Source organism: Euprymna scolopes, chromosome 33, assembly GCF_053919585.1.
Source record: "Euprymna scolopes isolate OS-2025 chromosome 33, ASM5391958v1, whole genome shotgun sequence".
In the NCBI taxonomy this organism is placed as follows: Eukaryota; Metazoa; Mollusca; class Cephalopoda; order Sepiida; family Sepiolidae; genus Euprymna; species Euprymna scolopes.
Window position 1 is genome coordinate 29,802,200 of NC_136514.1, and position 27,995 is coordinate 29,830,194.

A 27,995-nucleotide genomic window follows, 5' to 3' on the forward strand; every position below is an offset into this window, starting at 1 on the left:
TATCGAATTGAAGGTGCAGTTGATTTACCTTGACGCCCAGACGGCGAAGACACAGAACAAAGCGTTGTGAGAAGAGAACTCAGTATGACGTCAAAACGACGTACAACCAACCGAAGCAAAGAGTGTTGCTACACAGACTTAGGATCGTGCACGTTGTGTGCGTTCCGATCATCTGAGCAGTATTTTCCAGTGACCAGTGAGAGTCTGGTCACGCTTAAAGGGTCCACCACTAGACAGAGTTTAAGGTGTAGCCACGAGGACTTAGGGTTAGTGCCCAAGTGGCACATTTAAAGCCTGGTTGGGTTACACTTGTTTAGTCAAGTTGAATTCCTAAAACGACATTTAACCATATCTGTCCTTGAATTTTATTTTTCTCTTTAAAACAAAGCTAATTCAATCTACACCAACACCACCACCACAACAACAACAACAACAACAACAACAATAACAACAACAATAATAATAATAATAATAATAATAATAATAATAATAATAATAATCCGGCAGTATCCCGGGTGTGCTAATCTGCAGCAGTAAGAGTCGCCCTAAAAAAATAAAATAACAGTCATATCTAAAATTTACCTAAAACCGTTAATATGTCGCTCTGGTTTGAAAATATCTTCCATACAGGATAAATATGTATTATATGCTTGTCTCGTACTTATATAGCAAACGATGGTCGATAGAAATGGCACAGATGAAAATGGTGCCGGTAAAATGGGCACAAGTGAATAAATAAGAAAAATGAAACAAAGCAAGAAAATTTCGGTATCGAAAAATTAGGATTGTTCGAGAGGAGCTGGCTAGGAGGTGGATAGGCTCCCTCCTCATTTAGTCTTAAATACGGGCTGTAATCTTCCTCCTTAGTATTTTAAAATTAGTATTTACTCTGAAAACAAATACAATTAACTTTCCTAAGTTTTTTTTTTCTCTGGGGAAGGGAGTAGGTTCTCTCACCTCTAATTTTTTTTTTTTTTTTTACACGGTGGTCACCACTTATCAAGGCCCGGAAGCCACTCAGGGATAAGGGTTATTGCAAGTACAGTACGTTAGTGTGGAGATTTGATGAAGTGTTTACTTAAGGGGGGGTTCATTAGGAATTTGTTAACGTTGGACTTGAAGACATCCAAGTTATAGTCAGGCAAACGGAACAGAGTTCCACAGGCGTACAGGCAGACGGAACAGAGTTCCACAGGCGTGCAGTTCTAAGAAAGAAGCTTTGTTTATAGAATCCACGTTTTGATTTAGGCACACTCTTTAGAGTGGGGGAAATTTTTCACAGTGGATTCAGCTAGACGGATGTTTTTCGTGAAAGATTGGCGAGGGGGGGCCAGAGATTGAAGTTCAGACGAGCATCTGCCATGTAAATAACGATAAAACAAGGATAGGCTCGCAACGTCTCTTCTGTGGGAGAGAGGTTGCAGGGTAGAGAAAAGGGCATCCCCCCACTAAACCACAAAGTCTATTTTGTACTCTGTCAAGACAGGATAGGCTGTTTTTAGCAGTTCCTGCCCAGATATGGCAGCAGTATTCCATCCTTGGACGTACTTGGCTTTAAACAGAAGTTAGCCCCCCTCCCATCTTTTAAGATAAGTATTTACTCATTTGGTAAAAGTAAAGAATAGTTAACAGTCGAGAAACTGTAGAAAAACGGTAAAGACCAAATGCAATAAATTTTTATTATCTACCGACCCGAATGCTTTTGATGTTCTAAAGCTGTTGACAGTGCTCTTACGACTTGCTTCAGAGTCTGTACTAACTTGCCCAGCATAATTAGATTAATTGCCGTGTGCTACTCCATGATTTAAACTTAACAACTAATTTTTTTCCTTGTCTTTCAATTTATTAAAAATGTCTGCTTAGTTTCTTATAGGCTAATCGCGTTTGTTGGCGCATTTTGATTGGTTGATCAACTTGGCCAGCGCTCCGAATATTCCGTCAGTTTGCTTAAATTTTCAGTCCAGCCCTACCGGATATTTACGAGAATCCGGTACACAATATGAAATAGTACCACAATTTTAGTCTTATAGTTATTGTATGTCACTCATGACGCAAAATGTGCTTTGTTTAAAGTAAATCCAAGTAAAAATGAATAAATAAATAAATAAAAAATGTGCATAATTGTCAGCAGTCAAGAAATTGTAAAAGAAAATAAGTAAACATACACATAACGCAACGCAGCTGAATTCAATTATCTCCCGACTTGTATACTTTTAAAGCGTTGAGACGGTTTTTAAGTTTTTATTTCAAGTTTTTTTTTTTTTTTTTAAGCGGATTTTACGACACCTGAAAGAAAAAAATGTAACTTATTATTTAACCTTGGGGAGCTTTATTTCTAACAATTTGTAAAACAAAATAATTTTTTCTACCAGCAACTCTAAGTCGAGAGGGACTACCACGCGGATGTAATGGAAGACGAAGTCATTTTATTTCACAACATTTTGCGAATGAAGCGTATCCCCCGCCCGCGTGTGTGATCTTGAACGAAATAAAATTCTAGCTGATCACACACAAGTCATACAATATAATAATCAATAGATACTTGGCCCTATAATAATAATAATAATAAATACGAATGCTACATAAATTAAAATATCATATTTAAGCGTATTTTACGACTGGGCAAAGAGAGGTGGCTTACTAGTAAAAAAAAAAAAAACTTTAAAAGTGTTTCAGCACGTTAAAAGTATACATGAGGTAGATAATTATATTTTACTGCATTTGGTAAAAATCATTTTTCTCATTTCTTTGCAGTTAACGACTGTTAGCCGGGAATTTTTTTTTTTTTTTTCACCTCTCATGGGGATTTTTCTTTCTGGGTGCCAAAGCCAACAGAGTCTAGGCCAGAATGTACCCCACCTCCAATACTTAGAAAAATCGATTATATTTACTTGAAAGCAAATGAATAACCTTTAAAAATATGTATTTTTTAAATATTAGGGGTGAGTTGGCTAATTTCTCATTTAAAAATAGATATGAAAGAACCTAACCCACCAAAATCTTAAAAAATCGACTTTATTTTCTTTAAAATATTTATTTTAAAATATTTACGTGGATGGGGGGAAACCTAGATGCTTAGCCCCTATTTAAAGCCAGAGAAAAGGGAATCGTAGTTTAACTCCCACCGAACGATCCTAATTTTCCGTTATTTATTTTTTAATGATGGGACGATTCCAAAGTTTTTCCAGATTCCAATACAATTTCCGATTCCGTTCTAAATTACCGATTCCATTCTAAAATCCGAATTACAATTACGATTTCGATTTTTTTTTAAATTTATAAATGTTTAATTAGAGATTTGTTTTTTTTCTGAAAATTTTCAAATTATTGCATAACCCCCCGGGTAATTTCCGCGTATATATATTTTTTTCAAATGCTTTACTTGTAATTAGTGAAAATTGTAAGACAACAAAAGATTTATTTTGATTTTAAAACGAAGCCAAATTGTATCAGTTCGCTGTTAGTGTACAACATGCTACTTGAAAGTTTTCATAAACAGTTTAAAATAGTCGAAGATTGATAGGCCAATGAGAAAACGATGTAAGAACAAAATATTTAACAATGCCCCGCCCTTTGTTTCGAACGAATTTCTAAATAATAATTTTACTATTTAGAAAATCATTTTCAACATTAGGAGAGCAGCAGCCCGTTGGGTTTGTTAACTATTCTGAGCATTCTCTCTATGAATGAAATTGAAATTTTATTTTAATTATAAAAATTTGGTGGGTTATTAAATTGATTTACTTTGCTGTACCCCCGCATAATAAACGAGATGCAAAAAAAAAAATAAATAAAATAAAAATAAAAAATAATAATAATTTTTATTTTTCGTAATTTTTGGAATGTATACTATTTCGACATGACACATAAGTACATAATAATATTTTCAAATGAAATGCATTCGTTTAAAAAAATCACCAAGCAGCAAATTTTATTTATTTTGGTTGTGGTGAGCTTTTGTCTGTTTCCTATCTTGTCCTACTAGCCTTTGTCCAGTGAGTTTTATTTCAAGTACCACATGTCCAATACAAAGCCATTAACTCAATATAAGGTTCAAGAATACTTATCGGCTACGTGTGAAGTGGCTCCAAGTTGGCACCTTTTTCGGTCCCAGACGGCGTGTGAGGTCGGCTGAAGCCCAAAATCTGATACCATAAACGTCTTTAAGGGTTCGCGCACCTCACGCAAAGGCGTTTAGAGGCGTTTAGAGAACCGTTGTCTGTCTGTGTGTCTCTCTGTGTCTGTCATGTTTCCGCTTTTTCGAAACAAAGAATTTTCGGTTCTTTTTCGTTATTGTATCGAAATCCGACAGCCGAAAAAATGAGTTTTCATTAAAAAAAAAAAAAAAAACCCAATAACTACTGTTTTTATCAATTTCAACAATAAAACTTATTTGTCATGTCCCAAATAGTTAAATATCTCTGAAATATTACATAAAACTTTGTACAAATAGATGATTGCATGATATTCACTATTAATTGTAACAAGAAGGACCGAGTTACTTCCCCTGTTTTAATGCTTTTTACGACGCTTCTACAGAATTGGGACGAGATTTTGTAGTCGATAAATGGCGTTTTCAGATTAAAAAACAAAAACAAAACAAAAAAACAATGGTTTCAACAGATTTTTTGTCAATTCTAATAAGTTACAATAGTAGCTTCCAAATTATACAGTCGAAATTATCCGAATATTACTGAACTATTAAACAAGACAACTTTAATCGTGTTAGTAGGTGAAAAATTTCCGCTACCTTGTTTAAATCGAAACGGAAAATTACACCCCTTTTTAATTCTCCTGTGTGTTTATACGATCGTTTTCATCAAATTCTATTTTTTATTTTCTTTGATAAATAATTTTCTACCTCATCGATTTTCGTAATTTTTGGATATAATCATCGTAAAAAAACGAGGAATACGTAGATACCATTGTTTTCATGTGAAAGTCAGTATTACGATTTACGAAATTTCGCCCCAATAGTGTAGAGGCGCCTTTTTTTACTTATATACACACTTGTCATTTTCTCACAGACTATTTTTATTAATAATTAATTTTCTGTATTATCGTGTTTAGTAATTTTGGGATATTTTCATTACTAAATAATTGAATAGATACCATTCACTATGGGTTTCACTTGAAATTCAATATTTCAGTTTTCGAATTTCGCTACAAAACGAAGAGCCTCTTAATCATCATTAAACTCGCAGATTGAAGTTACGCGTCTTAGATTAGAAACGTCCAAAAAGTTCTTCATGAGGCGCCGTCTATCGGCCAGTTTATCAGGTTTGAGTTTGAAAAATTTTTTTCGTTAGTCTGTTACGCGTAAGTTGAAATAATATTTCGTTGGTCTGTCACGCGTAAGTTAAAACAATATTTCGTTGGTTTATCACGCGTAAGTTGAAATAACACTTCGTTGGTCTATCACGCCTATGTTTAAATACTACAGGATGGCCCACTGAAAAGTAGGCCAGAAAATTAGTAGAGGAGGAACATTCTTTTATTATTTAAATTACCTGTAGTGTTATAAAAGATGTTGGAAGTGCTCCCCATTGACATCTATGCATTTCTGGGCACGTTTAACAACGTTTGCAGATACTGCATGTAGATCTTCGCTGGTGATTCTTCTGTTAGCGTTGGTAATGTCTTCCTTTAGTTGGTTTAGATTGTAAGGATCATTTGCATAAACTTTTTGTTTTAAAGTCCTCCAAGATAAAAATCACATGATGGCAAGTCCGGGGAACGTAGTGGCCATAACCCTTTCCTTATTGTTCTCTCTTCCGTAAACATGTCATGAATTCGTGTCAGTGATCTGTGAGACATGTGGCATATAGCGCCATCTTGTTGGAAAAAGAATTACTTTTTGTCTTGTAGTGACAGTTGGTCGTTAAGAGAAAGATTAGATAGATTGAGCTACTTTTAAGTGGGCCACCCTGTATTTCGTTTGTTTATCAGGCTTAAGATTAAAGTAGTATTTTTATTCATTTATCACGGTCAAGTTTAAAATAGTATTTTTGGCATAAGTACATTTTAGTTAACCGGGAGTATTTCTTAGTTTTATTTTCAGAAGAGTTATATTAGGAAAAGGAGGAGACAAATCAAAATTTCATAATATTTTGAACGTTTAAGACTTATATTAAAGAATTTTATCTTTTTCAAAAAAAAAAAATCATATCTTTCAAATAAAGTTAATCCAAAAACAAAAACAAAGAACAATCGCAAACATTTCAGAATATTCTAATTTGACTTCTGTATTTTGCATCTAAATAATTATTTTTCTTAAAGAAAGTTACATAAAATATACATTCCATAGATTCAATATTATATTTTATTTGTCCATTTAAAAAAATATGTACATTAAAATTAATTATTTGGAAATATACAGAGTGTTCCAAAAGTCTTAGGCACATTTCTAGTCCTGCTTAACCATGAATGGTAATAAGATAAAGTGGTGCTATTTTAAAGTTGAATGCATAAAGTTTTTGTATTGATTGTTTTCAGTTCTCATGATCCAGTAATGGCGTTCACACAACCAGAAAAGCCGTTTTGCTTGAATTTGCAAAAAAAAACTGAATCATGTGCATTTCGCAAAAAATTCGAAAAACAACCGCAAAAAACAACAAAAAAACAAAGTCCATAGTGAGATGGCATGATAAATTCATGGCCTCCCATTCTAAGAGACATGGATGGGTTGAAGGCCCGAATAACAGAAGCTGTTGCCAACGCAATGCTGGAACGCGTTTTGCAAGAATTGGACTATCAGCTTGATGTGTGTTGTGTTACAAATACTGCTAACAGTGAACATCATTGAACATTCTTTAAAAAACTTAAGATCACAAGCTTTCTTAATATATCAGATGCGTTTTATATCCGAAATATTTCTCGAGATATTTAATGTAAAAATGTGGCCAAGAATTTTGAAACACCCTGTATAACGTTACATTTTATTAGTAAATTTGTAAAAAAGTAATAATTTTAAATATTGTTGCTCATATAATAAATTAAATAATAAAAAAAATTAAATCAATTCAATAAATGTTCCCGTAAGTAATGTTTTATGTTGTACTATTTTGTTTTTATTAAACATGTTTTAAATTACGGTAAAATTTTTGTTTTGAAAAAATCATTAAACTTTGGATTGTCTTCTCTTTCGAAAATGATGTATGACCTCCTTGGATTTCAAAACCAGGTATTATGACCATAAAAGTACGTTAAACACACACACACACACACACACACACACACACACACACACACACACACACACACACACACACACACACACGCACGCACGCACGCACGCACACACACACACAGAAACGCGCGACAACCACAACTTTTCGCATAAGCCTGACAAATTCTCACGAGAATAAAACGCGGAATATTCTGTGTAGCCTAATTGCCATATATATTTTCATAACTTACTGCCTAGCTTTACCTATGTATTGAGCACTGTTGCAGTAGATACTGAAAAATTTACGCATAAAATTATATCTTCGTATATTAATTTATGTGATTAAATGGAGTAATCACACACACATACACACACACACACATATGTATATATATATATATATGGTATCTTCTAGAATAGTCAACAAAACAAAAAGGGAGGTGAAAAAATACTTGTATAACAAATAAATATTACCAAAGGCAAGCTAAGTTATTATGTTGGATAAGTTTGTTTTTTTTTGTATTGGAAAATATGTTGAAGTGCTTTTTTTTACTTAAAAATAAAAGTAGTGTAAAGCCTGTCACGTTAGAAAGAAAAACAAAATGAGTCTCTTTACATCCGCCGTGGAATCTCGATAATCGCTCAAAAATCGAAAATTAAACAAAATACTGGCATTTTCGCACGATTGGTGACATTTATTGGGTGCGTTTCAATCAGTAACTTTTTTTCTGGAAAAAGCCCCACAAAAGATTTATACCAGATATGTTTGGACTGAGGACAGGATTTTGAATTTTATGAATGACTAGCAGGGCTACCTGGCATTGTTTAGAGCAAAAGTATAATATATTTCTCTTAAATTCTCTTATCTTTTCTCTATCTTCCTGACTTTCATATTTTCCCGATTTACACCCGCTTGCTTGCTCTCTCTCTCTCTCTCTCTCTCTCTCTCTCTCTCTCTCTCTCTCTCTCGCCAATTCCTATATCTGGACACACACACAATTTGTTTTTATAAATTGTTATAGGAATGAGTCGGCATAAAAGAATTGATTTCCGGATTAAATAAACCAGTTACTTCCCTTTAGCCCTTTAGTTAATACATAATCTTACTGGAAAACCTGCCCCCCCCCGGCCCCAATGAAATCTACGCTAGTTTAGATTCAAAGAATAAACTTTTTCGAAATTTTAGATATTGTTCATCCGGAGCAATGCCAATCATGGAAATGCTAACGTTGTGAGTATATAACAGAATGCGGACACACATATGCAAACAAAATGCGAAATGACGTAACTGTAGGGAAAAATATTTAAAAAAGGAGAGAGAGCATGTTAGAGATGGCGATCACGTTAGAGATGTGAGCAAGGTGACAGCCGTGATGAAAAGTCACGTGCGGTGGTTGAATGAGGAAATAAATGTTGTTGTTGCAAAAGAAAAAGTGAGTTGAGTCATTACTTGTTTTTGTTCCCTGCGACGTACTCAGCTACAACGTGTTGGGTCTACGTGTTTACACACGTAGACCCAACGTTAAAATTGTTTGTTTTGTCGTTTTTAAGGGTTTAGCCGGACATATAAGCATACAAACATACACACAGACAACTGCCGTTTATATATTAGATTACATTGGTGGCATTTCGGGGTTAACCTTGTAGTATGGTATTTTGCTGGTAGCTTTAACTTTTGGAGAAAAGATGAGACATATAGGCAGGCTAATGAACCCAGATTTTTTAAATTCCACCTGCTGTGATTCGATGTTTAAGCTGATAATATAATCAAATGGATATTTAAGAACGTAACTTGAGACAAGATGAGACAAAAGAGACAAATGCTGATTCACGGTATCTTTTGCAATATAAACTTTTGACACGACAGTCTTGGCCTTCGGGCCAAGATCAAAGTGTAGTATCTGTTCCGGCAGATACTGCAAGCTATGACTGGCTATGACTAGCAAAGACCGGATGTGGGGGCAACCCCACATGCCTGACCATTAACCAGCTCCCATTTCCCACCTCTCGGGAGCTGGTCCCCTTTTTCCCTTCCCCCTCCCTTCACTCCTCACATTAAAAATCGGCCTTGTGCCTAATTTGCTCGGTGGGGGAGCAAATAAATACCATCTGTTCCTGCAGATACTGCAAGCTATGACTAGCTAGGACTAGCTATGACTAGCAAAGACCAGATGTGGGGGCAACCCCACATGCCTGACCTTTAACCAGCTCCCATTTCCCACCTCTCGGGAGCTGGTCCCCTTTTTCCCTTCCCCCTCCCTTCACTCCTCACATTAAAAATCGGCCTTGTGCCTAATTTGCTCGGTGGGGGAGCAAATAAATACCATCTGTTCTTCAGATGCTGCACTTCTATTTCTTGTTCTCTTTCGGTGGAGGAGAAATCCTTCACGACTGAGACAATTTTTATTTTTGTACCTTTTCTCCACGTTAAAAAACGACCCTGGTGTCTAACTCTGTCCCGTGGGGAGGCATAGTAAATAGGTACATTACTGTGAAACTATTTAAAACTACTTTTTGCTTTTAAACATTTAATTTTTTTTTAACATTTGCATTTTTTTTTTTTTTTTTTTACATTTGTTTCAACATTTTTTTTTATTTTGGGACTTTTTACTTGAATTGCATCTTATTTTTTCACATTTCATAATTTTTACAGACTTTTACCAAATTTTTACAAATTTTTCAATTTAATTATTTTACATTTTTAGATGCTTCACATTTTGAGTCTTTTTACATTAATTACATTTTTTTTTTTCATATTTAATATTTTTAAACGTTTAATATTTTCAAACATTTTTCATTTTTTATTACATTTTTAGACGTTTCATATTTTTCAATTTTTTGCATTTTTTGGCATTTTACTTTATTTCTAACATTTGATTCAACATTTCTCATTTAAATTCCTTATATATATATATTTTTATTTTTATTGTCTCAATATTTTACTATAATTACATTTTATTTTTCATATTTAATATTTTTTAAACGTTTAATATTTTCAAACATTTTTTCATTTTTGGTCCCCCCCGACAAAAGGAGGGTGGATCTGTAAATTCCGTTCGTCCGTGCACACTTTTCGCAATAACTACGCCTTGGAATTTTAAAAAAATTTGCACAAACATTAAACATGATATGAGTAAAAAAGTAACAGGACGGATTTTCCGGGGGAAATTCCGGTTGCCATCCTAGGGGTGCCTTTCAGGTTAAAATGGTTAAAATTGACACTTTTGTGCTTATTAAAAAAATTGATGCCTTGGACTTTTGTAAAACTTTCTGAAAAGTTGTAACTAATTGATTTCTATATAATTTTGTTTGTCTATACTTTGTGATAACTCTTGGGTATCTCCCAGGGGCTCTTTTACGGCTAATAAAAACACTCCATTTTGGGGACTATTTTACCATATTTGTCCAAAATTTTCTGTGCATGTCTACTTAGCAGTTTTGCATGGTGCTGAACTCAAATTTAAATATGTTAAGACCTTGTGGACTTTTGCGGCTAAATGGGGGGGAGGGGCAAATGATGGATTTAGTAATTTCTTTTTTTGCATGGTGCAGAACTCAAATTTACATAAGTTAAGGTCTAAAACTGCACCGTTTGTTCATTTTCAGCATGATTTGAGCCCCCTGGAGATTTTGGGGTCTAAATAGGGTGGGATGCTGAATTTTTTTATGCCTCATCTACTGTGCACTCACGGGGGACCATGCATACTTCACTTGTTTTATGATATTTTCAGACGTTTCGTATTTTTTTTAACTTTTTGCATTTTTTGCCGTTTTCCTTTATTTTTAAAATTTAATTTAACATTTCTCATTTAAATCTGTAATATACTTTTTATTTTCATTGTCTCAATATTTTATTTTAATTACATTAAATTCTTTAACATTTCACAGCTTTTTAATGATTTCTCATTTAATTTTATTTTTACATTTTTAGAGAGAGAGTGAGAGAGAGAGAGAAGGAGAGTGGGAGATAAGGAAAAGTAAAAACAAAGAGAGAGAGAGGGGGGGTAGAGGGAGAGTGAAATTTGGAGAAAGTGAGCATGTGAAATTAAGAGAAGGGGTAAGAAAGGTTGAGTAAAACTGTGTGTGAGAGAGAGAAAACTTTGAAAGAGAGAAAAAGAGAGGAAGAAAGAGAAAGAGAGAGAGAGAGAGAGATAAACTTTCAGATAGAGAGTGAATAAAACTTTGAGAGAAAGAGAGAGAGAGAGAGTAGGCAAAACTTTGAAAGAGAGAGAAAAAGAGAGAGAATGAAACTTTGAGAAAGAGAGAAGGGGGGATGAAACTTGGAAAGAAAGAAAGAAAGAAAGAAAGAGACAGGTTGAGTGATAATTTTAGAGAAAGCGAAAGAGATTGAGTGATAATTTGAGTGAGAGAGAGAGAAACAAAGAAGGAGTGAAACAATGAGGGGAAGAGAGGGAGTAAAGATTAGATAGACAGATAGATAGAGAGAGAAAGAAATTGAGAGAACTAATGAGGGAGGGAGGGAAAGTGAGAGAAGGGGTGAAACTTACATTAAATTCTTTAACATTTTACAGCTTTTTAATGATTTCTCATTTAATTTTATTTTTACATTTTTAGAGAGAGAGAGAGAGAGAGAGAGAGAAGGAGAGTGGGAGATAAGGAAAAGTAAAAACAGAGAGAGAGAGAGGGGGGTAGAGGGAGAGTGAAATTTGGAGAAAGTGAGCATGTGAAATTAAGAGAAGGGGTAAGAAAGGTTGAGTAAAACTGTGTGTGAGAGAGAGAAAACTTTGAAAGAGAGAAAAAGAGAGGAAGAAAGAGAAAGAGAGAGAGAGAGATAAACTTTCAGATAGAGAGTGAATAAAACTTTGAGAGAAAGAGAGAGAGAGAGTAGGCAAAACTTTGAAAGAGAGAGAAAAAGAGAGAGAATGAAACTTTGAGAAAGAGAGAAGGGGGGATGAAACTTGGAAAGAAAGAAAGAGAGAGACAGGTTGAGTGATAATTTTAGAGAAAGCGAAAGAGATTGAGTGATAATTTGAGTGAGAGAGAGAGAAACAAAGAAGGAGTGAAACAGAGAGGGGAAGAGAGGGAGTAAAGATTAGATAGATAGATAGATAGAGAGAGAGAGAAAGAAATTGGGAGAACTAATGAGGGAGGGAAAGTGAGAGAAGGGGTGAAACTTTGCAGATAACTCGAAATTATTCAAGCGAAACACTACAACAAGGAAAAGAAAAAGTAGTTTTATTAAATTTATTTCTGTTTAGTTTAATTTATGTCTAAAAAAAAAAAAAGCCGTACAATGCACTATTATAGCTGATGTTTGAGTTTTCTACCAACTAATGCGGAACGAGAGAACGAGATTCAAATAAAAAATGCTACACACTTCTTGCAAAGCCGGGTATCCCTGCTAGACTCTATTTAAATAAAGTTAGCTATGTATATATGCTTATATATTTTCTATACATAGGATTCATTCCTAAACTAATTAACCGATTATATTAGAAATTTTGGAACACAGCTACTAGGCGTAAGGGGGAGTAATGTGGACTATATTTAGGCGTAAGGGTGAGTAATATGGTGCAGTTATTAGTTATTTAAAATTTCAAGATGAAATTTTAAATTGTCAAAATCTATTGGACCTGTCTAATACCATTATATCTTCATGTTAAGTTTTGTAAGAAGACATGAAATGGTGTAAAACTGTTCTATTTGGGTAATTCATTTTGCCCGTCCTGGGTCGGGTATTTTGCTAATTATAAAATAAGTGATTGTCACGTGGACCACCCAAAACGTTATTATGGACCACCGGTGATCTATGGGTAGTGCTGCACTTGATGCACCATGAAAGCAGTAAAATTCAATTAAACAGACATGTTTAGAGTAACTCTAACGTGAACGTAGCACAATTAAATTACAAACTTAAATCTTAATTTGAGACCACAGGGTTCGATCTGAGGTCCGATCTCTGATACCTACTTGTGAAATATTTACAGCAAGAACTTGTCGTCCACCCACAACAGCAAAGAACTTTCCTTTCTTCCCTCATATCCCAAACATCAAGCGAAATTTTCATGAACAGAGTTTCTTTCCAAGAATTTCCCATCTTTTGGAGCACACGTTACTGCGTGGCTGCTTCCCTGCAGACTAAAACATGATCGTTTTGAGGTCCAATATAAAAAAAAAATACTTGTTGTAAACCGCCCTCGTAAATAATCAAATTTTTTTTCATCCCATTCTATCGTTTTCAATCCTCTCATTATATTCTTCATAATTTAGCTGACAGTTTATCAATCTCATTGACCCTTATCATCGAGTAGCTTTTTGGCCTTGATAAGTGGTGAGTCATTACTAAACAACAAAAGAAAAATAGGTGATATCAAGTGACAGCAAGCTACTTCTATGTTCCTTGATCATCCTCTTCCTCTCCCTCCTCTGATTTTATTCATACTAAATTAGGGGTTACCAAACTGACGGCATCTGACCACTTGCTAATGTGTGTATGCGGTGGGAGGGGGAATCAAAGAGGAGGAATTTTATCAAGAAAAAAAATCGTTTAGATTTGTCTTTATAATTAAATATTTAAAAATTTTAAAAGAATTAGAATCAGTAATTATGTCAGAATTGGGAAAAATATTGGAATCGCCCCATTACTAGTAGTCACCCCTTAATTGCTACTACTCCCAGGTCCATTCTGACCTCGAATCGGTAGCACCTGCCAGGGTCCCATCTGTATGTTCAAATAGAATTTATCAATTAGAGATTATTTATTTACAAAATGCCTAGAAAATAAACGTGTCTACTCATTATTAGTATACAAAGTAGAATCCATTAAATCAGTGTAAATATCAATTTGAAGCATATAAACCTTTTCTTTTTTTTTTTTTTTTTCAAAATATCTGGATGTCACATTAAATAACTCAAAATGTGTTGATATGTCATAAAACAAAACAAGCATATGTTTAGCAAACAAATATAAACAAATAAAAAAAGAGTAAATAAACACAGCACGAACATGTTCCTGGGATGGGTATTCTTCTAATTTCTATTTCTGTAAAGTTAGGTATGTGTATATATATTATATGTTTATGTATGTGTATATATATTATATGTTTGTGTATATAAAGTTAGGTATGTGTATATATATTATATGTATATGTATGTGTGTATATATTATATGTATATGTATATAAAGTATGTGTATGTATATTATATGTATATGTATATAAAGTTAGGTATGTGTATATATATTATATGTTTGTGTATACGAGAGTTACTCCTAAACTAATTAACGAAACAGAATTTGAATTGAAAGCCATGTTTAATGTTAGAAGAGTGTCCGGTGAGCAACTGATCTGTATAGGTCCTGGAGATAAAAAAGAGTTTTCGAAGGGTAGATGATCTGCATAGATCCTGGAGATAAAAAAAAGAGTTTTCGAAGGGTAGATAATCTGTATAAGTCCTGAAGATGAAAAAGAGATTTTTGTGGGTAGCTAATCTGTATAAGTCTTGGAGATGAAAAGACGATATCTTTTGATGAAAACCCATTTTCCTTTTTTGCTGCAGATCGTCTACTAGTTGGCCAGTTGTGTACAAATTCCAAGAGCGATAGGAGCCTTCTATCATGCCTGAAAATTACACAATGTTAAACAAGCGAGATCGGAGCTGCGCTGCTGTACAACTCATGTTCTCTACCGATTCAAGTTATGACAACTGGACCATTGCCAGCACCCTCAAAATCCATCGCTGGATTGCCATGAATGGCAGGGACGTGCTCAGGATGATGAAAACAAAGTTTCCGGCCTCGGTTATGGTGTTTAGTGTAGTTTCATATGAGGGCCATGTCATGCCACCTCACATCTTCAAAGTCGGCTTGAAAGTCAACACTGAAGTGTACTTGGATGTGCTGACGAGTGTGGTGATCCGCTAATGCATTTAGGTGGCCGCTGGCAGACCGTGGGTGTGGCAGCATGATTTGGTGCCAGCCCACGTTCAAAGAGACCCAGGCTTGACTTCAGATGAAGTGCTATGACTTTGTACTCCTCTCTCACTGACCCCCTCCTCCCCCGACCTAAACACCCTGGACTACTTTGTTGTGTCATACGTCGAGAACATCACCAACATGACCTCCTACAACACCAGCGCCAGCCTAACGACTGCAATCTGCTGAGCATTCAACGAGCTCCTGCTGGCGCTTGTGGAAAAGGCATACTCCCAGTTCAGAACCCTTATCGAGGCGGTGATTGAAGCTGAAGGCGGATACATTGAATAGATGTTAGTTCTACAACATAATCAAGTTATATGAATTGATTTTTTTCAATAAAAGTTTTAAAATAAAGCTGTAGTGTTGTTTTCTGACGGGCGACACTTTCATCGTTCGACTCTGTATTTACTTAAGAGGATGCAATGCAATTATTAGTGTCTGCAAATAAAGATCGTTTCCTATGTGAACTCGACCAAATAACTGTCCACAATTCCATGTGCGTTCCACGGTGGCATTTATTCTCCATTTTGTATGGTTTAACTGTAATCTTAACTCAGCGAATGACTCATAATCACTTAAAATCTAGAGCATATAAATGTACTGTGCAATGCATATGATTGGCATTAGGATCATTTTATCTCCATTAGTAACGGGGCTCTTTGACAAAAGGCCGGCTAAATACTATTACTGCTAAGTAATAAGCAACATTCAGACACTTTCTATCAATACACAAATTCTCTAAAAACCGGCATTAATAAACTGGTTTCAGATTTTTTTCTCGTTGCATTTTCGCCTTTCAATAACAATAAGCTTTGTATTTTTACATGAAGTGATTTTATATGTGATAAAACACACACACACACACACACACACACACACACACACACACACACACACGTATATATCGTGTTTCGTTTTACTTCAGTCGAAGTTCTAAAAGCATCTACAGTCTTCAAGTGGAAGAAGACCCTAGATACTTTTAGAATTTTGACTGAAGTAAAATGAAACATATATATATGTGTGTGTATATGTGTGTGTGTATATATATATGTGTGTATATATGTGTGTGTATATATGTGTGTGTGTGTGTGTGTGTGTGCAATGCGCACAAGGTGATGTGACGAGCAAGTGTGTTAGCTATAAGGTAGTGTCTTGTCCTACTCAGCAACCACCACTACTCTCAGCAACCACCACTGGCTAGCCTTGCGCGAAACGAGAAGCCGAGTGCATAAGTCTTCTCCTGCCAGTACACAGCCTCTCCATCATCAAGACCTCTGCTGTGCCTCCTCGTGGTCACACACGGTAACTGGTTGTCATGCGACTCCAGGCTGAATCAGTAGGGATCTTTGAACAGTATGGAGTCCCAGAGGGACTGTGCTACAGCCCACCGACGTGTGGACATGCCCTGACACATTACCAATCCCTATCCCAGCCATGGGTCAAATGGCCTCATTGCCTTGTGAGAGCCATGGAAATGGATAAGGCTAGGGGAGCAACCCCAACAGAAACGACAGAGTGGAGCCCCGTAGGCGGTTGGATGGCATACTTGCCTCCCTCCGGCAGCTCCTGCACCCTTGTTCGTCCCCAGCTGTCTCGACTATGTCTTGCCGTTGGAATTGGGCGAGCCAGGACGAGAGAGTGAGGCCGATGCAGCGCAAGTCCCCCTCACTATAATCCAAATCCAGCGCAAGTCAGGGTGTCAAACATTGCGTCAACACCAAGCCCTGTGGCGATGGGCGAGCGGCAAAGCAGCAGGTATGGAAATCACTGGGAGCTGTAGCTGCAAACCTGCACACAGGCAGCCCAGAAACTGGTTGTACTCCACTCGACCAAAGCAGCGAGGGGGTGCAGGCAACTGGCTGGCCGACCGAGCAGTCCTTTTCAGGATCACTCTGCTCGCCTCCATGGCATGAGGACGGGGCGATAAAAGGAGCCCTAAACATAGCTGCTTCACCATCACCTCTGGCCAGCATACCGCGGCTGATGGGATTTCCCTCACAGTGGTCGAGACATGAGAAAGAAAGGGTTGGTGCTTACCTTAGCATCATGGAATGTTCGTACTTTGCTCGACAACACCAGAGCTGACCGACCCAAGAGAAGAACTGCTCTTGTGGCAAGGGAGCTTGCCCGCTATAAGGTAGACATCGCAGCCCTCAGTGAGATTCGCCTCTCAGACAAGGGTCAACTGACAGAGTCAGGTGGCAGCTACACCTTTTTCTGGAGTGGACGCAGCAGGGAGGAGTGCAGAGAAGCTGGCGTGGGCTTCACCATCAAGACTGAGCACGTGAGGAAGCTGGTCAGCATCCCGGACGGCATCAATGACCGGCTGATGAAGATGCAACTCCCGCTCAGCAAGGGAAGAACCGCCACACTGATCAGCGTCTATGCACCAACCATGACTAACCCCAAAGATACCAAGGACCAGTTCTATGAAGATCTGGAAAGCCTCATCTCCGCTGCTCCGCAGAGAGAGAAGCTCATCGTCCTCAGCGACTTCAATGCTTGCATTGGCACTAATCATTCTACTTGGGACCGGGTCCTTGGCCACCATGGAGTAGGCAAGTGCAATAGCAATGGCCTACAGCTGCTCAGCCTCTGCGCTGCACGCAACCTTTCCATCACCAACACCATGTTCTGCCTACCCACCCATAGCAAGACGTCGTGGATGCACCCACGCTCCCAGCACTGGCATTTGATCGACTACGTCATCATCAGGGCAAGGGACAGGAGAGATGTAAGGGTGACCAAGGTTGTGTGTGGTCCCGATTGTTGGACAGACCACCGCCTGATCATATCCAAAATGTGCCTCTACATCCAACTCAAGAGGCGGCCTCAGGGCCAGAAACTCACAAAGCGCCTTGACGTGGAGAAACTGAAAAGTCCAGATGTCATCCATGAGCTACAGGAAGCAATCAACGACAAGCTATCTGTCCCCCTTGCCATCTCGGACACTATTGAAGATCAGTGGGCACACCTCAGAGACTCCACCTACTCCATCGCTCTCGAAATCATTGGACCCAAGAAAAAGAAGCACCAGGACTGGTTTGATGAAAATGACTCTGAGATTCAACCCCTCCTGGAGGAGAAACGCCAACTTCTCCGTGCACATCAGAGTGACCCCAAGTGCTTCGCAAAGAAAGCTGCTTTCATCAACATCCGCAGCAAGGTGCAGGCCAGACTCCGCTGCATGCAGTATGCCTGGCTCAGCACCAAAGCAGATGAGATCCAGGAGCATGCCGATAGCCATGATATGAGGAAGTTTTACGATGCGCTGAGGGCTGTCTACGGTTCCCAGTCCTCTAGCTCCTCCCCCCTGCTTAGCTCCGATGGAACAACTCTCTTGAATGACAAAAAGCAGATCCTTGATAGATGGGCAGAGCACTTTAACAGCATGCTAAACCGGCCATCTTCCATCAACGATGAAGCCATCGACCGACTACGCCAGGAGCCTATCAACGAGGAGCTCGACATCCCACCCTCGTCAGAGGAAGTAAGCAAAGCCATCAAGCAACTTTCCTCTGGGAAGGCCCCTGGCCCCGACTCAATTCCAGCAGAAGTATACAAATCTGGTGGACCTACACTGCTTGTAAGACTGACAGAACTCTTCAAATCCATGTGGGGGAGTAAAGAACTACCCCAAGATTTTCGTGATGCTACTATTGTTCACATTTACAAACGCAAAGGAAATCGTCAGTCATGTGACAACCACAGCGGGATATCCCTTCTCTCCATCGCCGGGAAGATCCTGGCCTGCGTCCTTCTCAACCGCCTGCTGGTGCACCTTGAAGATAGTCGTCTTCCCGAGAGCCAGTGTGGCTTTTGAGCACGCCGCGGAACGACTGATATGATCTTTGCTGCACGCCAACTGCAGGAGAAGTGTGTCGAGCAGTACCGGGGCCTCTACACCACATTCATCGACCTGACCAAGGCTTTCGACACTGTCTGCCGAAATGGCCTCTGGCGGATCATGGAAAAAATTGGTTGTCCAGACAGGTTCATCGCCATTGTCAGGCAGTTCCACGAGGGCATGACCGCCCGTGTCCTGGATGATGGCGAGCCTTCAGAGCCCTTCCCTGTGACCAACAGAGTCAAGCAGGGCTGTTTCTTAGCCCTGACGCTCTTCAGCATGGTTTTCTCTGCCATGCTCCTGGACGCTTTCAAAGGCAGTCACTCTGGCATTGACATCAAGTACAGATGTGACGGGAAATTGTTTACCATCAGGCGAATGCAAGCAGTCACAAGAGTGAGGGAAAACATCATCAGAGACCTTCTCTTTGCCGATGACTGCGCCCTTAATGCCCCAAATGAGATAGAGATGCAACGTCAAATGGACGGATTCTCCACCAGTTGTGACAACTTTGGTCTCACCATCAGTACAAAGAAGACAGAAGTTATGTATCAACCCGCCCCAGGAGATGCATACCACGAACCCGGCATCACTGTCAAAGTGCAGAAGATTCATGTTGTGGAGCAATTCACCTACCTTTGCAGCAACCTCTCCTGCAACGCCAACATTGACATTGAGGTTAACCATAGGACCTCCACAGCGAGCAGTGCATTTGGAAGACTTAGAGAAAATGTGTGGAAGAGGAGAGGCATTACACTCGCAACCAAACTGAAAGTATACCGAGCAGTCATCCTGACAACACCACTCTACGGCTGTGAAACTTGGACGCCATATAAAAGACATGAAAAACAGCTAAATGGCTTCCACCTCAGATGCCTCTGTAATCTTCTCAACATCCACTGGCAAGAAAAAATTCCTGACACAGAAGTCTTGAAGCACGCGGGCTCCATACCATCACCACCATAATCCGCAAAACCCAGCTCCGGTGGGCAGGCCATGTCTATCGCATGCCTGACGGCCAAATCCCCAAACAACTCTTCTATGGGGAACTCAGCCAGGGAAAGCGCACTGCAGGAGGCCAAAAGAAACGATATAAAGACTGCCCGAGAACCTCCCTCAAAGACATTGACATCAACCCCAATCTTGGGAGAGTCGCACTGCGGAACGTTCTGCCTGGCGCTGTGCCATCAGCCTGGGAGCCGACAGGGCAGAGGATCAACACATGACCCACGACCAGCAGAAGCGCAAGAGGAGGTAGGAGAGAGCTGCTGATTCACAGCCTGCCGATACCGCCTTCACGTGTCCAGAGTGTGGAAGAGTCTGCCGAGCACAGATTGGCCTCATCAGCCATCTCAGGATCCACCGACCCCCGACGCCGAACTGATTGATACCTTGGTCATCGTCGACTTCGACGGACGAGCAAGATATATATATATATATATATATGTATATGTGTATATATATATGTGTATATACAGTTGTGCGCAAAAAATATTCGACCCCTGTCTAAATTTTCTTGTTTCGTTGAATCTATACTTCAAAAATCTTCATAACGCCTTTTAACGGCAATTATGAATAAATTGTATATTTTTCAACACTAAATTCAGACACTTAAAGTTCATGAGCCCAAAAATGACTTCAATCGCTATAGGACCATTTTAATAGACAAATGCCTGAGGGAGTATCTATACACAGATGATGTTACAGAGTCTTAGCTTTGTACGACAGCTAAGTCTCTCTCTCGGTTCAAAATGTTGAGATCCAGCAACAAGCAAGAGCAAGATAGCCAGCAACACGTTAAACTGCAGACCAGCTTAATGCGGGTACTGGTCTCCCGCTATATGTTTTTTTTTTTAAATCAGAGATTTGCTTTTCCTGGAAAGGTTGCCTGCACCACGGCTTACGAGCCCTCTCCACCCCAACACAAACATACATACATACATACAAACACACACGGTGCTAGTTAGCCGTTGACCCTGAAAAAGGGTTCATTCGCCCTTTGAAAGGTCTTGTTTTTAATCCTTCAGGGGGACTAGCCAGCCTCCTCACCAAACAAGTCTGGTGGGGGAACCAGTTTAGTCACCGGTGACCCGACCATGAGGCAGGTAGTACTGGGGTACATGGTACCAGTAACATATGAAATGACCTGACATATAAACATACATACATACATAAAATGACAGATATAAGTGAAAAGCACTGTTTTTAAATTAGAAGCCACCACATTATATATATATATATATATATATATATATATATATATATATATATATATATATATATATATAAGTTTGTTTACAACGCTCACGCTGTTGTCAATGACGACGATGATGGTGATGCATCTCACAGATTATTAAAAAAAAATGAATAAACAAATGAATCCAACGAAGATAAAATTTCAACGCTGTTGCATTGTAAACATGTGTGTGTGTGTGTGTGTGTGTGTGTGTGTGTGTGTGTGTGTGTGTGTATATATATATAGTCTTTGAAGTTTTTAACATTTGAAACCATACAAAAAATTATTTTTTATCATTCGTTAAAAAAAAACATCTAATCAGTAAGTCATTTAATCACCTGCAATCACTGCATCAACTCTCAAATTTACTATAATACCAATTTTTTTTTATTTTATTTTATTTTTTTTTATTTTATTTTTTTTTATTTATTTTTTTTTTTTCGAAATATAAACCGTAGCGTCTTTAAATCAAAAGTACGCTAACGAAAATAATTTATTGCACGGGCGCCCCCCCCCTTTTAAAATTCATCATTCAATAAGGTAAAAAGCTATAGCAAACATCTAAATGAGTATTTTAACCATAGTTCCTGATTTCAAAAAGCGAAAAATTAAAAGGTAAATTTCTCTCTCTATTTTTTTATATATATACCTGTATATCTATGTATATGTATATATGTGTGTCTATTTTTTTCATATATATGCATGTATATATTTGCAATGTGGTACTTAAAGCAAACTTATAATTTAAATTCAAATCTATGTTTTACTCTATTTCTTTTCTATCTCTAACCCATATTAATTTTCTTATAAATTTTAAATCCAGACCTTTTATTTCAATTTTTTTCAGATACATCTGCCTTACTTTTAATGCTAGGTTTATTTATGGTGTCTTTTAAATTTAATAAAAACCCTTCAAAATTTGCTGACGAGGAGACCTTGCTTATTAAAAAACTATATGTAATTATTGTACGTAACTTGATGTCTACCACAATAAAAAGCATTGTTTTCCGAAACGATCGTACAGATAATTGATTTTGTTGTTGTTCCTTCTTATGAAACGGATTTTTAATTTAATTATGATTTAATTTTTAAATTTTAAATTATCAATCACATTACTTAATATTGAATTAGCTCTAGGATATTTACCTATCGAGCTTATTATATATCTAAATTACAACGAGCACTTTCTCTTTCCTGTATTTTAATTAAACTAGTAATTTCACTGTTACATTGAAATACACTCAGCTCTTTAGACTATTGTTCTAATCTCCTTTAAATTATATATATATATATATATATTTATATATATATATATATATATATATATATATATATATATATATATAATGTATTTAAATATGTATGAATAAAAATCAATACGAAAAATATATAAATGTTCATATCTTTTCTGCATTTATTTCCTGTGTGTTGACGTGTAGGAATACAAAAAGTATTTAAAAAAACAAAAACAAACAAGAAAGTTTCCTTCAAAAGCACATAATTTCAACCGATCCTTCGATCTTCGTCAGTGTATATAATGTATATATATGTATGTATATCGTTCAAATACTACCGTGCCTGAATAACTTGTTAAGTGTTTGTTTTACTCATTTAGAGCTGGTTTAAACTTTACCGTTCACTCATTTTGCGACCAAATTTCAAACAATTTTTACAGTTCATAGGTGAGCTTCTCAGCTATATTTTGAAAATAAAAAATTTCAATTTCCGTTCAGTAAAACAAAAGTTATAATAAAATTACTGTGTTAAAAAAATACTCAGAATCTGTAAGGAACGGAGAGACATTTTTTTTTTTTGATTGGCTGTTGGTTACCATAGGAACCAAATCTGTAACGCTACCTTAAATCGGCTGGGAACAGCGGAGATGATGACGTATCAGGATATTAAAAAAAAAAAAACTGTCGCTAATAATTCACCGCTGTCTCGATCTGTCGCTCAGTTATACTGTCGCTAATAATTCATAAGTAGAAACAGAAAAAGAAAATTGTATTTCAAAGTAAAACCTGGAAATCATGGATTACATAGAAAATGCGAGCATGAAAGTAATATGGTTAAGATTTAAACATGGAAAAATATAGGACTAGTTGTTAAAACTGGGAAAGAAAAAGGCAAGATATTCTATTAAAAAATATAATAAATTTATAATTTAAAATATTGCAGTATTAATTAAAATTGACTATGTAATGTAAAATTGAATTTAAAAAAAAAAAAAATTCTTAATGCTGCAATATTTTAAGTTATATTTTTTACTAGAATATCTTGTCATTTTCTTTTCCAGTTTTAACAACTAGTCCTATATTTTTCCATGTTTAAATCTTAAACATATTACTTTTCATGCTCACATTTTTCTATGTAATATACATATATATATATATATATATATATATATATATACATATATATATATACATATATATATATATATATATATATATATATACATATATATATACATATATATATATATACATATATATATATACATATATATATACATATATATATATATACATATATATATACATATATATATATACATATATATATACATATATATATATATATACATATATATATACATACATATATATATACATATATATATACATATATATATATACATATATATATGCATATATATATATACACATATATATATATACATATATATATATACATATATATATGCATATATATATGCATATATATATACATATATATATACACATATATATATATACACACATATATATATATATATACATATATATATACATATATATATATATATATATATATATATATATATATATATATATATAATCAACCTGCACTATTGTGCTTTTGTTAAAATTTGCGGGCTATTATCCTCATCTTTTATAATTGTTGTCTAAGGACGTTTCGGCCAACTATTCCCCTGGCCTTCGTCAGGTTGTTAAAGATGAGGATAATAATCCGCAAATCTATATATCTATAAAAGTGAAACTCTCTGTGTGTGTGTGTGTGTGTGTGTGTGTGTGTGTGTGTGTGTGTGTGTGTGTGTGTGTGTGTGTGTGTACATTTCCTTAACAAATTACTCTGTCAATTTTCAGTCTACAGACTCGAGGTTTGACATAAGGGATATTGAGATTTGTGAAAATCTTTTTAATCGCTTTTCAGCCAGAAATTATGCTGTTAAGGGGTCAAAATTCAACGATTTGACCTTTGAAAACTCTACTAAACTCCTCCGCCAATTTTGGGTTTAAACACTTGAAATTTTAGATGTAGGTTACTTGGACATGGATCAAACTTTTTAATTTGATTTGAGCCTAAAACAATAAATGTTAAGTAGAAAAAATTAAGGTCAAAGTTTTTTAAAAATTTGAACTCTGCGGTCTCCACCAAATTACCCAGCCAATTTTTGGTCTAAACATTTGAAATTTTACATAGTGTATTCAGACATAGGACAAGCTTTTTAATCGGTTTTCAGGCGAAAATTTGGCTGCCCAGGGCCAAAGTTCAAAAGATTTGACCTTTGCGCTCTCTAGCAAACTATTCAGCCAATTTTTGGTCTAAATATTTGAAATTGTACATAAAGGGTATTCAGACATACATCGAGCTTTTTAATCAGTTTTGGGGCGAAAATTTAGCTGGCAAGGGTAAAAGTTGAAAGAATTGACTTATACACACACACACACACATATACATATATATATATATATATATATATATATATATATATATATATATATATATATATATATATATATACATACATGTCAACCCCTTTAAGAAACTCGTTTCTTATCGTTGAGCACTTTCAGTTGAATTAAGTCGGTCAATTTAGCTCTTATGCACAGATTATCATATAACGATTAGATTAATGTCTGACTGATATAAAAAAACATTTACAAATATAATGTTTAAATTTGAACGTTATTTCACGCGGTTAACGGTAGCCGAATGGACACGGTCTTTGCTAATCAAGCCAGAGATGGCTTGTGTCGCCAGGTTCGAATCTATCGACTGGTATTAATCCTGACACTCTGCACTGAAGATTCCAGAAAGGATGAAACACTAGTGTCTGTTGTTATTTAATTATTATAGTAAATATATATATATATATATATATATATATATATATATATATATATATATATAATTATTTACTTATATTTTATAAGACCGTATCCATTCGGCTAGCATTAACCGCGTGAAATAATGTTGAATTTAAACATTTTATTTTTAAATGTTCTTTTTTACTTTTAAATGTTTTTTTACTATATATATATATATATATATATATATATATATATATATATATATATATATATATATATATAGATGTAATTTTATTATTTTAGAGGATGACCAATAAGAACTTGTTTACATTGGACTTGAAAACGACCATGTGGTAGTCAGCTGGAAAACAGATCCGCAAGAAAACAGTTCAACAGGCGATATAAATCCACTTAAATTCTGAAACAGAAATATTTATTCATGAAATAATTTTTTCGCTTACCGTTTTGATGGCGCGCGTTTCGTTCGAAGCGATACGTTTATTTCCATACCGAGATAACCGACATTGACAACAACAACAACAATAACAACAACAACAATAACAACAAAATGAAATAAGATGTCTCCACCTTAAAAAATCTGTACATTTTTTTTTTTTTTGTTTTGTTTTCTTTGCATATTGTAAGCTTTTGCTGCTACGCTTCACGGCATGACTGTTACGTCATTATGTTGATCGGCGTAGATGGCGTACTTCGCACCGGTGAAATAATCAGAAATAAAAACACGATAGTAGCATGCTCCTACTGAAAAAGATTCAAGCTCTACATCACATCGTTCACAATCTTAGAGCCGAGATCTGAATGACGAGTGGCGTTTCAAAAGTAATGCCTCCTATTTTTTTTATTCCGTTCGAATGGATCAAAGGCGATTACGCATTGCATTGTTATGATGACTGAACTCATGCATTCATGGACCGAAAGTTTCATCTCTGTTGCAGATATTGACGGTGTGAGACTCTAAGAAAGCAACCTCTGCCATGGACGTGCGTCAGAAGCAGAGATGCTTCATTGAATTCCTGCCAAAAGTGCATTGACAGTGGTAGTGATTATGTAGAGAAATACATTCTGGAGCACAAAAGGTTGTTCGTTTTAATAGTACTACTCCCGTCTTCCGAGATTTTCAACTTTTTGAATTAAAGAAAGTATATAGGAGGCTTTACTCTTGGAATGGCCCTCGTTGAATCGCAATGGTATTTCTTAGTCTGTAATAGCTATCAGTTATATAGAGTGGCTCATTTGAAAGTAGCTCGATCTCTCACAACCATATTCTTTTGTGCTTCCTTGGCTTTTAATCTGGGGAAAAATCCAGCTCCCCAGAAAGGGGCACTCTGGATGGAAATATAAAATAAAATTGCCTTATTCTAGAAAGATTTCTTATTTACTGACTGACGATAGAAAAGACGAAGTTGAGGAGTTTGGGTCGATATATACCAAAGATAGGAGATGCCTACTGACCCCAGTGTTGCGTTGTTGAATGTAAATAAAAACCTCCGCCGCAAATTTAAATCTTACAGAGTTTATAAAAAAAGTAAAACAATTTATTTACTCTAAATATCATTTGATGACAAGGCTTACAAAGTGACAAGCGAGGTGAGGGTGTATGAATAGGACATGTGAACTGCTGCGGCCGACGCTGAAAATGTCTTCACTGTTCGGTCGTTTGACTGCGTTCTTTGCCTATCTTACCGTATTGCTCTTGAATCGACATTCTTATTAATCGGAATTATTGTTTTATGTTTTGCGTTTTTAGCGATTTCCTTCCAAGTTAGAATGCGGGGCGGGCGTTTGATGTTTTCTGTTTTTAGGTCATTTTTCATGACCGCCAACTCTTCGATCGGAATGTCTACCGATTCCTTTGTTTTAATTCACAAAGTCATAAAAGATTATGAAAAGCCTGCCCCCCTCTCCCAAAAACGAATTAAACTACGTTTGTCAGCTCTTTAAAATAGCGGGCACTGATGGCGGCCATAGCCAAAATGAAGTCATCTACGTTGTCTGACATTGGCAGGTAGCGTAAGTCACTGGTAGTCACTGTCATCACTGCGGTTTAGTGTTGATCTTAGGCGATTACTTGCGGGTACTGTCAGTCACTGGCGGGACGGATTAGTGTCGGCCTTCATTGAACTGCTCTGAACTGAAAGCGTCTGTCTTCAACTCTTGGGCATTGTAGTGGCGGTTAGTGCTGTTTTGAGGCTGTTACTAGCGTTGACTGTTGGACACTGACTGCCTTTCCAACTGTCATTGTCGTTCCCGGTGTTCACTGTCGGCCATGACCAATATCGGTTTCAATTGGACTGAAATTAAATTTTGTCTTCAATGGCGGGCACTGGTGGTCATTGGCGTTTATAGTCAGTTAGTTGTGTTTGGTCATTGTTGATCACTACCGATCATGATCAGTGCCGAGCCCATTGGACTGCCATGAAATGAAATGGGTTGATATTCATGAATGATCTCCCTCATAAAATAGTCTCTGAGATTAGTATATTTGCTGACGACATCAGGCACGAGGAGAAAACGAATGAACACATATCCAAGACAATGGCAGAAACCCTAGAGGAAGACCTCCAGTCTGTGGTGGAATGGGGTCAAAAATGGATGGTAATGTTCAATGCTGCCAAGACTAAGCTCGTTTACTTTAATAATTACAAGAAACCTTCTCAACCAACAATAGATATGGCTAAAGATACATTACCTGAAAGTACTTTTTTTCAAACTCCTCGGTTTAACTTTCA

General features: G+C 36.5%; 1 protein-coding gene across 1 annotated transcript in view; it reads right to left on the reverse strand.

Moving 5' to 3' along the window:
• LOC145258185 (programmed cell death 6-interacting protein-like) overlaps window positions 1–25,863 on the reverse strand; it is a 277,740-nt gene extending 251,877 nt beyond the window's left edge. Inside the window, exon 1 of the mRNA XM_080116071.1 lies at window positions 25,707–25,863. Coding sequence (XP_079972197.1) covers window positions 25,707–25,753 — 47 coding nt within the window. The 5' untranslated portion in view covers window positions 25,754–25,863. The remainder of the gene's footprint in view (window positions 1–25,706) is intronic.
• Between the last annotated feature and the right edge of the window lie 2,132 nt (window positions 25,864–27,995).